General features: G+C 45.4%; 1 protein-coding gene across 2 annotated transcripts in view; it reads right to left on the bottom strand.

The window, feature by feature from the left end:
• XPNPEP3 (X-prolyl aminopeptidase 3) overlaps window positions 1-18,688 on the bottom strand; it is a 160,524-nt gene that overhangs the window by 19,198 nt on the left and 122,638 nt on the right. For both annotated transcript variants that reach the window (XM_078640651.1, XM_078640654.1), the window contains 2 exons: window positions 2,382-2,444; window positions 2,116-2,229 (listed from right to left, as the gene is read on the bottom strand). In XM_078640651.1, the coding sequence (XP_078496777.1) occupies window positions 2,116-2,229; window positions 2,382-2,444 (177 nt within the window). The remainder of the gene's footprint in view (window positions 1-2,115; window positions 2,230-2,381; window positions 2,445-18,688) is intronic.

Genomic DNA, 18,688 nt, shown 5'->3' with positions numbered 1-18,688 from the left:
GTGTTCAGGAGAAGCAGATACCCAGGATTCAGAACATGTGGAGAAGTGTGGCTCACTGGTTAGAGGAGGCAGACCTGGAAGCAGAGGTCAGCCCGGGACCAGGGTTCAATTCCCGGCTCGGCGGGGTCTTGAGTCCTAAAATGTCCATGGACTCGACAATTCTCGCTCCGGTGCCTACTCGATTCACGGGTTCACACTCTGTGACTCTGGGCAATAGCTTGCTTAATCTCCACAACGGCCCCTCGCGGCGGGATGCCTGGCTTTCACCTTGCGGATACCCTGCCGGGGTTATCTCACAGGGGAATACCAGGACGGGTTCCCTAAGCAAGCGCTTAGAAACCGCTTGGTGATTTGCGCTATATAAAAAATCCTGTACACAGTGGTTAGGGTTGACTTTAAGAATACACATTTATTTCTACCCCAAAAACCTTTTTTAGCAACATAAAGATAATGAAACACTGGGGAAAAAAATGTACTTTCTAACCTGTACCATGCAGGTGCATGCATCTCTCTGACGGCAGTTCATAGCTCACTGTGCTAGATTATGATTGTAACTTATGAACTGCACAGTAGCAAAAGAATCTCTGTGACAAAAGCAGTAACGTACTGAGCTATGCACATAAAAAAAATTCTTTGACATGCATAGTACACGTTCTTTTCAGCAGGCATATTAACCCTCTGCTGCACTACCTTAGAGGAGACAAAACTGCTACTTGACAAAACTCCAATCTCTCTCAACAGGTACATTAATCACCAGGGTAACTTCACAGTTTTATTGTTGCCCTAAAAACTGCTGACTATACAAGGGACTTTGCAGTGCTTTTAAAATTACTACACTGATACAACTCCAGCCCCCACAACAACAGCTGCCCCCACCCTTTCAGCCTCGCAGGAAAATGCCTAATGCCCAGTAAGGCCAGTCCGGCCTGGTAAACAATGCCCAACTCCAGGTAGTACAAAGCAAAATAAAGGAACAAAACTGCCAGGCAAGGATAATAAATAATATATTAAACAAAATGAAAGTGATGCCAAGCAAGACCACATACCAGAACAAAGGAAAGAAGTATTAATCATATAAAGAAAGCTAAAGAAATAACTTGAAGAGGGAGTTTCAAGCACCTCTCTGGCCAAACTAGTTGTTCCAAAATGACATCCTTCAGGTAAAAAAATCAGTTCCTAACAGTCCATCTTCCAAAAGACTCATTAAACCTGAAGGGACCAAAACACTTCAGAAATCTATAGATTCAACCTGAACCAACAATATAAAAATGTTGGCCATAGGTCCCAATGTTAATGCCCTCTTAGGCCCAGAGAACTATAAAGACGTTTGCAAGCTACCTTGGACGTTCCTTGTTCTCTGGTTTTCGTTGTCCATCTTGATTTTAAATGTGATATTTACTTAGTTGTTAATAAAGGTTATTTTTTTAGGAAGCACAGCACTGCAGATTGGACATTCAGTTGGCTATTGTTTCATACAAAATGTGAGTTTCTTTTTATTTAAAGTTTGAGTTTATTAGAGAAAGAGAAACAGCAATTAATAAGCACATGTGCCATCAAAAATCAACACAGAACAAAAGTTATACATATAAAGCATTCTCAGAGACAATGACATGCAAGCATAATGATAAAAGAACAAAACTCTACATTATAAGTAACTGCATAATAAAACAGGGGGAGATAAAGGAGGGGGAGAAAGGAAATGCAATATGTAACTTGTTATATCAAAACAAGAACTGTAACAATATCTAATCTAAATCTGGATTTCTAACCTCCTCAACCTATTGGATTCAGCTCCCCATCACTACACTGACAGAGTCCCTTACAGAAGAACCTTGGTTATCTATTTTGGTGAGCACTAGCATTGTGGCACTGAAACACCAGGTGTATACACAGAATACTGTCCAATAACCTCTTACTGCTCTAGGAGCTCAAGAAAAGCTCTCACAATCCACATTTTTGGGACAGCCGGGATGCAGCACCGCATGATGGAGGCCCACGGGTGAGACTGGGATTTATATGGTTTTTTTGGGTGGGGGTCCCAGTACTGGACTAAAAGAGGGTACTGTGGGTCTTAAATGAGGTGATTTGGCAAATGGATGTCAAAGTATCTCTTACCTTCACCTGTTGGTTATTCTTTACATAGTGTAACGTGTTGGATCTGTTGCCCCCTGCCACAACAGGAGGGTAGGCAAGGATGTCAGCCCCGCGAGCTCGGCATTCAAAGTCAAACTGAGATTGAGAAAGAGGGAGAATGGGAGAGGAAGAAATATTGGTTGAAAAGAAGCACAATTCAGAGCAAAGTGGTCACTGAATAATTGTAATACCGAAGTGATCACCCCAAAGGCTTCCCATACAGGCGGCCAGTAGTCCCAAATGCTTACCTTGGCATACAGAAAGCTCTCCTCCACTGGAGCCTTGCTTGCACACATAGTTTCAATGAAAGCCTGTTGGGGAGAGAGGCATATAAAGAGTGGTTTAAGAAGGCAGATTGGGCCAACAATGGGAACTCTGCCATACTGACCTCAGAGACATCACACCTGACTTACCTTGAGGGACATCCCCAAACCATGTGATCCCCACAGAAGCTCTGCCCCACGGTACATGAAAAGGTCTTATCATAGAGGGCCTCCCATAAGCACCTCTTGAGAAAGCTTGACCCATCTCACTATAAGTAGAATTGATATAATAATAGATATCTGCTGCCCCGAATTGTATTTGAGGCACAAGTGTTTCAATGGTAGTCAAGCCTAGAAGAATGGTTCTGTCCAACGGATTAATAATTGTTCCAAAACTTGTGCTGTTTTTGATGTGTGCAAAATATCGCTATCTATATCGCTGAAAATATTCTATTCTTTAGAATAATCAAAGGAAAGAATATACATTTAAGTTTGTTAGACTATAAATAATGGAACTTACAATATTATTGAGATTTGGCTGGGTCAAAGCGTGTCTGTTAACTGGTTTCGCTGCAGAAAATGGACAGAGGAGGGCAGCAGCCTACAACAAAGTTGATGACAAAGGACAATAGAAAGTGCTAGAGTAGAAAGGATCTGAACAGCTCTTGTAAGTTAGCTGTAGTGAGTGAGTATGCAAAGGACAACCTCTGGTTGTGACCCTTCACCCAGAAAATCTGATAATTTAGATGAAAAGTATTCTAGTACTCTTCCACTTCTTCTATCCTACAAAAGGATTACTCATAGTTATGAATTCAATATTCATGTTTTGCAGTGTGAATCTGTTCTGGATACACATGCTGTGCATTATTCCGCAATCTAGTGGTTGAGTCCGTAATACTCCTGTTAGTCCTCTTTTTCTTTCATTTTTTGCTGGGCGTCATCTGTAGCCATTTGGTGCTATGTCCTTCTCTCCAGGACGTCAGATGTGCGCCCCGGAAGCCACTGTGCGTGGTCGCCACCCTTAGTTTGTTTTTTGGGTTGTTGGGCCTGGAAGCATCAGCCAAAGCTCCACGAACGCAGAGAAAGAAGAGGATGAGGGGTCAACTGACCGATCATCAAAGATACAGATTAAAAAAAGAAACACCAGAAAGGATATATGTGGAGAGAAAAATTGAAAAACACAGAAGATCACGGAAAAGTAGATGCGCCATATGGGAGGGCAACCATGCAGTCGGAGAATGCCCTGGCAGGGGGAAGAATCAGTTGAGAGAAATGGAGAACACTCCCTTTAGACTCTGTTTAGACTCTGTTCTAAGTGCCACCATAAGTTTGGCCAGCAGGACAACTGCAGGTCTGCAATGTCTGCAAGGCGTGTGACGAGTTCCTCCGAAGATGCTGAGGAGTAGAGCCAAGCAGAGACAGGCACACTACGCACACTACGCCACACTACGCCACCATGTAGACACAGAAGAAGGAGAGCCTGTTCATAAGAGAACTTGGCTTGTCGAGCAAAGATGAGGACAATGTGGCCACAGAAGCAGCACAAGCCAAAGGGTACGACGCTGAGACCGAAGTAGTCGACCTGGAGTCACATGTCCCCTAGAACAGACATATGGAAGTAGAGCGGGCCTACCCCCAGGGAAAGAGAGCAAGAGAGTGGTAATGGTGTGGCATAAAAGGGAGAGAGGTGCAGCAACACAGTGGAGGTTCGCTAACTCCAACGCCCTCCTAAACCGATATGCCCACCAGCACTGGGAAGAAGTGGGAGAGTTGATGAAACACCTCCTAGAGCATAGGTCTTCAAACTGTGGGGCGCCCCAGGGGGCGTTCAGTGCACTTCACCCCACATTGTTGCTTCCAGGCGCGAGACGTGCATCTCAGCCTGGGCTGCTGCAGCTCCAGCTGCTGGGGGCTCGGCTGAGAGTGTCAAGAGTCACAGGTCTTTAAAGGCCAGAGGCACAACAATTTTGGGAGGGGGGTGCTAATTCTCATGGTCATGGAGATACAGGGGTTCTAAGAAAGGGTGGAAAACAACAAAGCCTCATTAACGCGTAAATGGTCTTTTAAAGACCTGTGAAGTACTCGGTGCGGCTGGCAGATCCAAAACTGTCTGTGTGTGTGCCCGGGAAGCTGTCTCAGCCCGGGCTGACACACACAACGGGTGGGGGTGGGAGGGTGTTGTGGGGGGGGGGAGGGGTCGGCATGCTGAATCCTTTTGAGCCCATGGGCGTTGTGCGCCTGTTAAAAACCATGGGGCTTATTTACAAGCCCCTTGCACCAATTTTGCCACACTGTTAACATGGAAAAAGTGATGCAAAAGTGACACAAGGGTCTTGTAAATCTGCCCCTATGTGCATATTTACATACCTTTGTAAACTGATTAAAGAGGCTGTTTGTTTTCTGGTTCCAGTACCCCCTGTGCCCCCACTCTGCCTATTCCTACATTTTACTTTTTAATGCCTTAATGTGAGAATGCATTTCATGAAAAGGAATATAAAGTAGGATTACCAAAAGAAAAATGCCAGCTATGTGCTTTTTAAAGAGCCTAGAAAGCCCTTGTCTTGACACTAAATAGGGTTATAAATAAAATAGTATGAATTCCTTTGTAATGTGACGTTTCAATCTTTGTTCCCTTTAATTATAAGTCATAGATCATTCAGGCAGCCTTAGAACACAATTAAAAATGCTTTTTATGTATTTTTGTTGTTCCAAGTGTGCACAGATCAGTGTTGAAAATAGGCTTTAGGGGACTGCTTACTTTTGTACCTTCTGGTACATCAATATAATGAGCTGGCAACCCTAATCGCCAGACTGGAAGTTTATTGCAGGATGAGCACAATATGTATTTCCTCCACCCTCGATCCCTGGACCTTGAATAATGCCATAAAAGCAATAGTTTAACTTATATCTGAAACCCTATGCCAAACCTCAATAACATGCTGAGTAACTTCAACGGTGTCTGGGAATGCACCCTGCATTCCGACAACTCACTCCTCATTCTCGTCCTTCACTTCACACTCACCGGGATCACAAAGTACTCACACTGATCACTATACACTCAACCCATCCTCTCACCCTGTACTCACAGTGACCACACTGCACTTATGCCACTCACCATGAACTTACACCGTTCTCCCTCCACTTACCCTGCGGTCACATGAGCACACCGCACACTCTGCACTCCCAGTGATCACTCTGCACTCACAATACTCTTGCGCTGTTTACCCTGTACCTCACCCTGCAGTCACACATGATCACCCAGTACCTCACCCTGCAGTCACACGAGCACACTACTCACCCTGCTCATGCAACACTTAACTCACCTGTCCCTCTCACATGTGCGATCAGTGTTAGGGCCAGCCCTGGCTGGGAATCTTAGCCCCCCCCCCCCCCCCCCGAAGTTCTGTCTAGTTGCGCCCCATGTTGCTTCTAACGTCGGAAGTACGTTTGACTGCAAGGAGTTTACAAAGTTTACATCCTTCCAGAAGATTCCATTCTCTGGCAGGTAAGAGTGAAGAGCTTTTTGTATTGTTTTTTTAAAACCTCGCTCCTTTCCCCTTCGTCCCAATACTAGTGGGAACGTTGGATATTTCAAGGACCTACAAGGTGGTGGCAGCTCCTTGGCAGTCTTATTGACATCAGAGCTCGTGCAGATTGCGAGGGGCTCCTCCTCTGCACACTGGGAATCATTATTGTATATTGTGTAGATTTTAAAAACCGAATTTTAATCTGTTTTAAACTCGTTCCTTATTGCACAGTAACTGATGCTTAAGACGCTCTAAATACTTGCAGTAGATTACCGTATCTGTGGACCCCCGCCCCGTTCCATCGCGGCTTGTGCCGATTGTGTGGAGGGCAGGGTCAGTTTCTAAATCACAGAGCCGCCTCCCCGAGCAGAACGGAGCTAGCGTTCCAGCTGGGGGCGGGGCAGAAAGGATAAATACAAGCGTGATTGAAGGCTCGGAGACCTACAAGGTGGTGGCAGCTCCTTGGCAGTCTTATTGACATCAGAGCTCGTGCAGATTGCGAGGGGCTCCTCCTCTGCACACTGGGAATCATTATTGTATATTGTGTAGATTTTAAAAACCGAATTTTAATCTGTTTTAAACTCGTTCCTTATTGCACAGTAATTGATGCTTAAGACGCTCTAAATACTTGCAGTAGATTACCGTATCTGTGGACCCCCGCCCCGTTCCATCGCGGCTTGTGCCGATTGTGTGGAGGGCAGGGTCAGTTTCTAAATCACAGAGCCGCCTCCCCGAGCAGAACGGAGCTAGCGTTCCAGCTGGGGGCGGGGCAGAAAGGATAAATACAAGCGTGATTGAAGGCTCGGAGACCTACAAGGTGGTGGCAGCTCCTTGGCAGTCTTATTGACATCAGAGCTCGTGCAGAGTGCGAGGGGCTCCTCCTCTGCACACTGGGAATCATTATTGTATATTGTGTAGATTTTAAAAACCGAATTTTAATCTGTTTTAAACTCGTTCCTTATTGCACAGTAATTGATGCTTAAGACGCTCTAAATACTTGCAGTAGATTACCGTATCTGTGGACCCCCGCCCCGTTCCATCGCGGCTTGTGCCGATTGTGTGGAGGGCAGGGTCAGTTTCTAAATCACAGAGCCGCCTCCCCGAGCAGAACGGACCTAGCGTTCCAGCTGGGGGCGGGGCAGAAAGGATAAAATGGTCACTCTGAAGCGCAGCAGTCGAGCGCAGCGGGAGCGCCGACACCGCGCCGAAGCCGTGCCAAAGGGGTGCCAGTCTGCGCTAGTCCGCGCTGGGTCCACGCTGCGCGCCAGACCCCCTGCCTCCTTCGATATTCACAATATTCCCAAGGTAATAACTTATACTCGATCCCAACTTTTGTCCATAGGCAATACTTTAATTGACAAAAGTTGCTCCCATTTTTCTGCCGACTCTCTGGCCAATCTGCCTATTAATCCCTGTCCAAACTGCGCTTTTACATCTACATCTCCTCACTATAACCTAGCTGCCCCTAGGTTGCCACTAATCCCTGAAGATTATGTACATTGTGCACTTATCAACGCTCGCTCCCTTGTCAAGCACAGGTATGAGGTCGCTGAATTTATAGCCACCCATAATCTTGACATACTGTTCATTACAGAAACCTGGGCAGACTCTGCCTCTGGCCCGGATTTTAACATAGCAACCCCTGATGACTATCATGTCACCCGACTAGATAGATCCTCTGGAAAAAGAGGAGGTGGCTTAGCTATCATACATCGTGCTAACCTGGCTCTTAAAACTGAACCAATGATCCATGATTCCATGGAAGCCTTATGTTTCACCTTTACTCTTTCTCCCACTCAAACTTTTAAAGGCACATTACTTTATCGACCTCCCACCTCACGCACATCTTTCCTGGAAGCCCTCAACCCTCTATTAGAACCAGTAGCTGCTTATACAGATTACACAATACTGGGTGATTTTAATTTTCATTTAGAAAATCAGACCGACAAAGACTCCATTAAGATTATTTCTGATTTTCAAGCCGTTGGCTTAGAACAACGAGTCCCCTCAGCCACCCACCAAGCCGGTCACATCTTGGATGGATTATTCACTAATAACGTATGTATAAATCAACCTATGGTGATGCCACTCACCTGGACCGATCACTCGGCAGTCATATTCTCTATATTAATTAGGAAACGTAAACACTGCTTACCATCTACACGCTCTCAAATTAAATGTCGTGACTGGAAAAATATTGACCATCATGTTTTTAATAATGTACTCAAAGCCACTAAATGCAAAGAATCAAATGACCCAGGTGAAGCTTCCTATAACTATGTGCGCTGGTTGAACAACGCACTAGATTATGTGGCACCTGTAAAAAAACTACAGCCTAACCGTAACAAACCTTCAGCTCCTTGGTTCTCCGAACCACTAAGGCTCGAGAGACAAAAGTGTCGTAATCTGGAGAGACGCTGGCGTAGGAACTACGACAACAACGATAAAGAGAGATATAAGACAGCCATGCAAAACTACAAAAAACTTCTTACTAAGGAAAAATGTAATTTTTACACCAAACAAATAGAATCAGCTCAAAATTCGAGCAAACAATTATTCCAGGTGGTAAAAAAGCTATCTAACCCGATGGTTCCTGATTCCATAGAACCTTCTCAAGCTTTTTGTAATGAAATTGCGGATTTTTTTAAAGGAAAAGTAACAGACATCTTTAATAATTTTACAAAAAAAACTTCTGATGCTATAGCAGATCTAGCTGCTCCTTATATACCTACCAGACCTACCCTGGAATCATTCTCCTCACTCTCTCAAGCATCTATAGAGGAAATTATGAATGCGGTCAATTCAGGATCTCCTATGGACTTGTGCCCTCCAAGCATTCTTAAATTAGCATCTGATCAGGTAGCCCCGGTGCTTACTCACATCTGCAACACGATGTTCCAGACAGGAGATTACCCAAAAGTCTGGAAGAAAGTCATCGTGAAGCCTCTTCTAAAAAAATCAACTCTAAACCCAGCAGAGCTGAAAAGCTATCGACCCATTGCCTCGCTTCCTTATCCTTCTAAGGTATTTGAGAAAGCAATGAATTTACAGCTTTCAAGCTTTGTTGATAACAACAACCTATTAGATGAGACCCAATTTGGGTTTAGAAAGGGGCACGGCACCGAAACCGCCCTGATAAAGGCAACTGAAGAAGTTAGAATAATTCTAGATCAAGGCGGCACAGCAATTTTGATACTTTTAGATCTTTCAGCTGCCTTCGACACGGTCGATCATAACATCTTGATCGACCGTGTCGATGCCATGGGCATCCAAGGCAAAGCTAAGACTCTTCTGGCATCTTTTTTATCAGATAGAGAACAATCTGTGAAATTGGGTAGCTACTATTCGCCTGATTTCACTCTGCCTTGTGGAGTTCCTCAGGGCTCCTCGCTAAGTCCGACGCTTTTTAATATCTATGTATCGGACTTAGCGAGGGTGATCAAGTCATTCGGCATAGGAATAACATCATACGCCGATGACACTCAATTAGTCCTGGCTATTCACAGGGACGGAGCTGCAGTGGCCGCTAATTTCCAGGAAGGTATGAGAGCGATTTGCACCTGGATGGACCAGAACTGCTTAAAGTTAAATTCCGACAAGACGGAAGTCATGCTTTTTGGCAATTTGACCCCGTCTTGGTCACCAGCCTGGTGGCCAGCAGAGCTGGGAGATCCACCTCTTCCGGTGCCTAAAGTTAGGAACCTCGGAGTTCTATTTGATAACAGACTTACTTTCCTCAGCCATGCCAACGCAGTGGTTTCAGCGTCCTTTTATACCTTGAGAATGGTAAAGAAGCTCCTCCCGTTTCTCCCTCCAAACTCAGGTAAAACTCTAATGTCTACGCTAGTCCTTTCAAAAATTGATTATTGCAACGGACTATGGCTAAATGCACAGGAACAAGTCATGAATAAATTACAACTAGTGCAAAATGCTGCGGCAAGAATCCTAACAGGTACACCCAAATTTTCGTCCATCTCACCCATTATTCGCCAACTTCATTGGCTGCCTGTCAGAAGCCGCACAAAGTTTAAGGCTTTGTGCATTGTTTATAAAAAATTGCACAACACCGGACCGGCCTTCCTAAAAAAATTCCATCACTTTCCACAAACCCAATCGCTCCTTACGCTCTGCGGCATCTCAGCTACTTGATATTCCACGCTCGAGGAAAGCAACATGGGGTGACAAACGCTTCACAGTTGCTGCCTCTAAATTGTGGAATCAGCTCCCTCTTAATATTAGATCTAGCTCTTCCTTACTTATATTTCGTAAGCACATAAAAACTTGGCTTTTTAACCAGTGAGCTTTTGTAGGAACCCCCTGTAATCTTAACGAATTCAAGCGCCGAGACACCGAAAGGTATTTGTGCGCTCTAAAAACTTTATAAATAAATAAATAAGGAGGAGTGGATTTGGCATTAATGCCATAGGTGCTGCCTTTGGTTCTGTGAACCTAGGTTCAAGTCCTGGGTTCGGCTCAACATCGTGTGATCTTGGGTAAAATCACTTAATTTACCAGTGACTTACGAAAAATGAATTTGACCTTGATTAAGTCGCTGGTCCTTGTTCCAATCCCTAGAGCTGAGTCCACAAGTCAAATATAACAAATATTGTGAGGAGTGCCTACCATCTGTCCTCGCTTCTTTCGTAGACCAAATTTAAATGTTTTCTTGTGCAGCTTTTTCTGAAGCTTTGGAAGGTGATCTTCTTTATAAGCCAACTATGCTAACAAATTGACTCTTGATGCTGATAGAGTATAAAGATGTATATATCCTCTTGAATCACTTATATCACATGTGTGTGTTGTAAATGTCCCCTAGGCCTTCTTGGAAAACTGCGGCTGGCCTCCTACTGACATGGCAACACCTGGCCATACTCCACATAATCATGGATTTTTCAATTGTGTCAGAAAGCATGTTTTGTGGAACTTCTTTTTCTGATATCTTGTTTAGGGGCAAGGATGTGGCACAACAGCCGGAGCTGATGACTGTAGAGCTGGGAAATCAGGTTCTATTCTTGATGTCTGCTCAACATCCTGTGATTCTGGGCAAATCACTTAATCTCCCTGTGCTTACAAAAAATGAATGTGTGCTTGTGTAATGTAAAAGATGCTCCTGTAAAGCGCTCCAATACCTTTAGGTCATGTTCGCCCTATATAAAACTACAAAAAATATATTGCAAAATGTTGTGATCACTCCCGTTTCCAGGCACTGCTCATGACTGGAAGTGGAGCACAACCTAAGGATGGCAGAAGCAAGAATCCATCCACACATTGTCTCTGTGGAGAAAAACATGCACTTACACACCTGTGTTTTGGGAGTGTTTTTGCTAATCTATCCTACATTTTGTGTTTTATGTGAAAAATAAAGCACCAATGTAATTTTTTGTGCTCATTTTGTTCTTGGAGACTTTTCATTTGAACTTTAGAATAAGCACATGCACTACAAAAACTTCCGTTTACTAAACACTCTTACTTTAATATTATTTGCCCTATACAACCTGGGCTCTGCAAGAGGGAATGGCCATCAATGATGCAGAGTACCAGCTTCCAGAACTTTTTTGTCAGGTGGTAGTGGCGGTGGGGGGGCTCGACGTGTAAAAAGGTTTTGATGGGGGGCCTCGGCCGACTTATGTTTGAAGACCTCTGTCCTAGAGCAATTCGAAAGGCAGGTAGCTGCACCAGTAGAAGAGAGGAAGACCATACCCAACACATGCCTGAAGTTAGCCCTTGATGTTGCAGACACAGCCAGCAGACAGATGGTCACAGTTACAACCCTGACTATAGGTTTCAGGGTTCAAGAGTGAGGCGCCCAACCGCAAACCACGATCACCCTCAATCCCGGGCTCTTAAAAATCCCTGATATTGAAGAGGAACTACACAAGCAGACGATTAACTATTTTAAAGAAAATGTAGGTTCTGTTGATTCGGCACTAACCATATCGGAAGCTTTTAAAGGGCCTGACATTGTCTCTTAAAACGGGGTATATTAACAAGAGACGCCAGCAGCTAGTCCAACTGGAAAGCGAACTCCAGCAATTGGAAGTCAAAAACACCAATGCGCCTTCAGAGGACGCTCTCCACCGCCTCACACTTAAACAGGAGGAATATAAGATCAGGGCTAGAGAACAAATGATGGCCAAACTCCTCCATACTCAGCATAGGCTATATGAATTAGGGGACAGGGCGGGTAAAACCCTGGCCTGGTTAGAGAAAAGAGATCAAGGTGCGAGGTGGGTGCCAAGACTGTCTCTCAATGACAGCACGCAGATCACGCATACAAGGGACATAGCGGAAGTCTCTGCAAATCACTTAGAGCAAATCTACTTCCCCTCTACTACATACGCGGTAGAAGACATCCGCCAACTCCTTTCTTTTTTTTATTTCAAATCATTTTTATTTTCAAATCAGAAATAAAAAGTACAAAACAATACAATAAGGATCAAAGAAGCATAAAAGATGTTACAAATGATTCATCATGTACAAAGAACTGATTATGCAAGAAAAAAGAGAAAATGGTGAGTGAATCATTGACTCATTAGTGTAGCGGACAAACCTAAATAAACAAAAAGAGACAACAACATACTGCAGTGGTCATGCAATTACATATATGGGAATACATTCGTAGTTGCAAAGCCATCAATTAGCGCGCATAGGATCAAATCTTGACTTGAAGGTTTGCTGGTTAGGGCAGGTTGACTTGAGATTAGTTCAATGGCCTAAGGGGGGTCAAACGAGAAGGAGGAAACTCCTTTCTGATAGTGACATACAGACGCTATCTGACACCAACAAGGACACCCTAGACCAGGACTTGACGGACAAGGAGATCCAGAAGGCCAAAAATCATAACCAGTCGGGAAAGGCGATGGGACCCAACGGGACTCCCATTGAATTTCTAAAAATAGTGGCCTCCTATGTATCCCCGCACCTACGAGCTATGTACCATGAAAGTTACGAAAAGGGGAGTCCTGCCGGAGGATCAACGCCTGGCATCCATCTTCGTGATTCGTAAGCCAGGGAAGCCAGCTGATAGCTGTGGCTCCTATAGACAGATTTTGCTAATTAATGTAGAACCAAAGATTCTAGCGAAAGTACTTGCCTCGCGACTGGTCACGGTCATCTCCTCATTGGTCCATCCGGACCAATCTGGCTTTATGCCAGGGAGAAACACGGCACTAAATATTTGGCGTCTCCACAATGTACTTGCATGCCGTGGATTCATAGAGGAGGACGCAGTGGTATTGTCCCTAGATGTCTCCATGGCGTTTGATTCTATCGAGTGGCGGTACCTATTTGAAGTCCTGAAGCAGATGGGCTTCGGCGCGAAGTTTTTGGGCTGGGTAAAACTACTTTACACTGATATAAAGGGCCAAGTACGAGTCAACAACTATAGGTCACAAACATTCTCATTACAGAGAGGCACTCTACAGGGCTGTCCTCTGTCCCCCTTGATTTTTTCCATCATATTGGCACCGCTAGCTGCTTGGGGGCGGCGGGATGTAATGGTGAAGGGCCTGAAATGGGCGGAAGGGCACGACAATCGAATATCCCTATACGCCGATGACATCCTGCTCTACCTTGCCTCCCCGTATCGGTCTATTCATGGGGTGTTAAATATTTTCACAAACTTTGGGAAGTACTCCGGCTACGCCATCAACTGGAGCAAGTCGGCGTTATTTGTGCTCCAAGGCCTAGTTCCGCGACTCCCTGCAGACTGCAAAGTAGAGGTGGCCACGGATGGCTTCTGATATCTCGGAATATATATGACTCCGGATCCCCAACTTTTTTATTACCACAATCTTGTAACCCCACTGGCCCGACTGCGTGCAGATGTTAAGCATTGGAGGTCCTTACCTCTTTCGTTGGTGGGCCAAGCTGCCCTTTTTAAGATGCTGTCCCTCCCTCGCTTTCTCTACATCCTTCAGAACTGTCAGAACCGGGTTCCAGACGCCTATTTTTCAGGAATAGAGAGCGAAGTCTAGACACTGCTATTGGAAGGTGGATCTCCCCGCATTGTGATGAGAAAGTTGACAAAAGGGTGGTACGATGGGGGTATTGCCCTCCCAGACATCAGGCTCTATTATTGGGCATCACAACTATTGGTAGTCAATCACTGGATCTATCGCTCCCCTATAGATCCAGCTTATTTGCTGGTCAAATATCAAACTGGCCGTACGGGATAATTGGGGGCATTGTATTCAAAAGTAAGTAAGGGGCGATATTTTGGGCCCACATTTCACACTATATAAATCTGGCATCAGGCAAACTCCCGGCTGGGATGGTCAAATGTCCTCACAAAAGCTGCGCCCATGTGGTATACACAGAAACTGGGACACCTGTGTCACCAACTTGGCTTTGATAAGTGGGATACTATAGGAATTTCTACGGTGGGGAATTTGGTAAAAAAGGGCTCAATCCTTAGGTTTGAGGAGCTCAGAGAGAAATATGACATGGCCCCAGGGGAGGTATTCCGGTATCGGCAAGTTAGACACACCCTTACAACAGCTTTACCTGATCTTACAGACATACCCGAGTCATCACCATTGGAAGACAGACTGCTTGACGGCCCACTGCACTCAAAAGCAACATCACTGACCTACAAAAAACTATGTAACAACCTACCTGACAAGTTCCACAAACTTAGGGAGCAGTGGCAAAGAGACCTAGGACCCATTGACAATAAGGATTGGCAAACAGCACTAATGTCCCCTAAGGAAGCAGCCATTACCCTCCGTTACAGATTGATACAACTCAAAATCCTGCATAGGTCTTACTTAACAGGGGTTTATTCTGGCGAAGATAGGCGCTAGACTAGACCGGCTCTGCCTTAGGGGCTGCCAACAACACGCGACAAATCACATGATATGGGAATGCTCCGCAGTGCGGCTAACATGGGAAGGGGCCACAACCCATATCCAGAATGCCCTGGGAAAAGAATTAATCCTTACACGGAAACTATGTCTTCTTAACATATGGGAGCTGACTGACCTCACAGAGGTGGAACAAAAACTGACCAAACTGGGTTACCCCCTGGTCAAACGTGACATTGTGAAGGGATGGGGGGCGGCAGGTGAGCCCTCTACCTGAGTGTGGGTAGAAGAGTTCGACAAGTGTATGATTGCAGAAACTGAAGTATTTAAATCACGGGGGTATTAGAGGAAATGGGATAAGAAATGGGGCAAATGGAACGTACATCGTGGTAACCTGTCTGTTTCCCCATCAGCGAACATGGACATGCGACAAGTGGGAGAGCGACATTTAGACATATTATGATTGTAACCATTCTCACCTCAATTATTGCAATGAAACAATGTACAACTATTCGCAATGCTAAATGGAAAATGTATGTGACTCGCATTGTTGTAAAATTAATAAAAATATATTTTTTTTAAAGTGAGGTGCAGGCAAGCATCATCAATACCCCTTTCAACGGAGAGCATCTGGTCAGCTTAGCGGTGGATGAAACACTGCAACAGCTTAAAAAGGACAACATCACGGCCAAGGTAATAGGAGCATTGTAGTTTCAAGGTCACTAACAGAGAGGGACAACCCTCATGAGAAGACCAACTGTAAGAGGAAGGTTCCCGGAGCGCACTGCCACAGGTGCCCTGCCACCATGCAGTGCAACAAGAACCATCAGCACAACAGTGGCAGACTCAAACAGCCCAGTGCCATTCCTTTTGTGGCAGAATGAGAGGGAGAGGCCAGCCCTCCAGAGGAGCCAACTCCTCAACCAAGTGACTAGGCTTACCAACAGTCCCAGCACATTACATCAGTGAGAGGCAGATTAAAGGCCTTGCTTCAGGAATGAAGGAGGGTCACGCAAGACCAATGGATCCTCAACATTGTCCAACATGGATACTGCATACAACTTATAAAGACGCCACTGGGGTCAGACCAAAGAAAAGATCACACTCAGAGGAGAGGCACTGCCTGCAACATGAGACGAAGGAACTCTTGGAAAAGAGGGCAATAAAGTACCCACAGCAGAAATTAATCAAGGAAACTACTCAACATACTTTCTCGTCCCAAAACCAGACAAGTCTCTAAGAGCCATTTTGGACCTCCACTTCTTAAATAAGTTCATAAAGACGTAAAAATTCAAAATGACCATACTGCAGGAGGTCATCCCGCAGATGCAGGAAAAGGACTATACGTCCACCATAGACCTAAAGGATGCTTACCTACACATTCCCATAAACAGCAAACACAAAAGATACTATGGTTGTAGTGAACAAAAACCACGACCAATTGAGTGCTCCCCTTCGGAATCAAGTTAGCACCCAGGGTGTTCACAAAATGTCTAGCTGCAGTGGCGGCCAACCTAAGAAGGAAAGGAATACATGTTGACCAATACTTAGAAGAGTGGCTAATAAAAGCAAGCTCATACTCACAATTCAAAAGGAACAGCAGGACAGTCACAGAACACCCTTCACGGACAAGGATTGACAATCAACCTAGAAAACTCTTCAACGTAGCCAGAGAGAGAGAAGATTTTCCTGGAAGCAAGAATCAACACTGTGGAAGCGAGAGCTTTCCCTACCCTCAAGACAATTCAAGCAACCACAGGACAGGCTCACAACCACAACATGGGGCAGTCTTTGACAGTGAAGACTGTGGGAATTATGGCGCTGATCCTGCATGCAAGACCACATATGAGGACACTTCCGAGTGGATCCAAAACCACTGGTCACAGACAACAGGGAGTTGGCAAGATCTAGTCGTAGTAATGCAAAAGGTACAAGAAGAGACAACATGATGGCACACGGACAACATATCAGTTGGCAGGCCCTTCAAGCATCCACCCCAAAGCGTGACTGTTACCATGAATGCACCTCACATAGGCTGGAGAGCACATATGGGAGAGCTAAACATCAGAGAACTATGGAAATTGGAAGAGGTGATACAGCACATACATTTCCTGGAAATAAAATAGTCTTTCTGGCCCTAAAGGCTTTCCAGATGCCAGTGAGGGAAAAGACAGTGCAGATCCACAGACAACACAACCACAATTTTCTATCTAAACAAGCAAGGAGGGAGAAGATTGTATGTGCTGTCAGAACTATCCCAGGATATCGGGAAATGGGCGCTCATAGAGGAATAACCTTGATAACAATACATCTGCCAGGCGCAGAAAACAGGGAAGCTGACAGACTAAGCAGACAAGCATCCAAATCACACAATTGGTAGCTAAACAAACAATTGCTCCAAGAGGTGTTCTGGCAGTGGGGTACTGCAGGAAGCTGGCTCGCTATATAGTGCACCAAATTGAGGTACACTGTGCAGAGTCCAGGAGACCCTTACTGGTTTACAGGGGTTAAAATAATAATCCCAGATGCTCTCTTTTCAGGTAGTGTGGTTTAGCAGTTTAGGTTTATCAGAGGATAGTATTAGGCATTTATTGCACACAGAGTCAGTAAGTGAGACACACACTCAATATGGAAATCCGACAACTAATTTATAAAAATAACACAGATTTTTATATGAATTTAGACACCAAGATCATCGTAATCAAGGCAGTACTTTTCGAGATAGTGATTAAACAAGAAATAGAAAATGCACTGTATTGCATCATTAAAGCGGTAATATTATCCTACGGGGGAAAATCATATACTGCATTCGGTCACTTGCAACAACTTACAGGAATGTTCTTCAGGATTTAAAGTAAATATGGGGCAAAGTCCAAGGCAGCACCAACAGGTCACCTCTGTTGGCTCTAGGCCGTCCGGGCGCAGAGGTGCTTTTCGGTGTGAGGAGCCGTGTTAAAGTCAATGAGGAACAATACCTGTCATAAGAGGCTGCAAGCGCAGACTGGGGGGCCAGTCCAGTAAAACCCACCGGAGGCTCAAATCTTGAGGGCCCAGGGCACACAGGGACACCATCGGTCCACTCAAATTCAGGGGGAGGGGGGGGGCTCGTGTGCAGTTGTGCTTTGTCCTGTGAGGTCACGCTACTGAAGACTCTTGCGGGGTCTGCAAAACAAGGCTTCAGGCGGCGACTGGGGGAGTAGTCTGGCAAAACCGAATGGTGAGCTCAGCTCTTGAGGGTCTCAGGACCACGCTGGCACCATCGCCTCCTTGAGCTCAGGCTATGGGGTGCGGGTGCAGGGATGCTTTGAGGTGTCGGGTTGCGTCCGTCGGAGACTCACTCTGGGTCTTGGTGACCTGGTGAGGAGGGGGAAAGGGAAAAAGGTCAGTTGCTGGCCTGGTGGGTCCTGACAACCCTTGACATTAGGTCTTGCTTTGTGTTGTTGGAGTCCAGACTGGACCGCCAACAAGCCTTGATTGCTGAACGGCTCTGGTTCCCAGGGTTTTGGTGCTGGGCAGTTCCTGGGGGTCCTGGCATCTCCAAACCTGGCAAGGAGACAGATCTGGCCCCCTGGAGTACAAAGACGTTTCACCTGACATGCTGCTCCTTCTGTGAGCCCAATGGCTAGCAACACGGTGGACCTGCAGATGCTTTGCGGTGCTGGCAGATGCAGTGAGCAGCTCCTCTACCCCAAGGGAACTCTTTTCCAGTCGCTGAGGTGCTAGGCAGTACTCCAAGGATTTGGGAAGGGTTTCCAGCTCCTGGCAAAGTTGGTCCCAGCGATAGTCCAAGTGCAAGCAGCCTGGCAGGATTTCGTGCCAATCTTGGGTGCACATCTTCAGTTTCTTTCTCTCTTCGGTCCTTCGTCTTTCTTCCCCGGTTCCCAGTAGTCTAATCTGATTTCCTGGTGTCAGGGGGCCATCTAAATACTCAACTTAGGGGCATTATGGGGAGTAAAGTGTA

The sequence above is a fragment of the Lissotriton helveticus genome, chromosome 1_1, assembly GCF_964261635.1.
Source record: "Lissotriton helveticus chromosome 1_1, aLisHel1.1, whole genome shotgun sequence".
Lineage (NCBI taxonomy): Eukaryota > Metazoa > Chordata > Amphibia > Caudata > Salamandridae > Lissotriton > Lissotriton helveticus.
The sequence above is the reverse complement of the archived record's forward strand: the minus strand, read 5'-3'. Positions and strand labels throughout refer to the sequence as shown.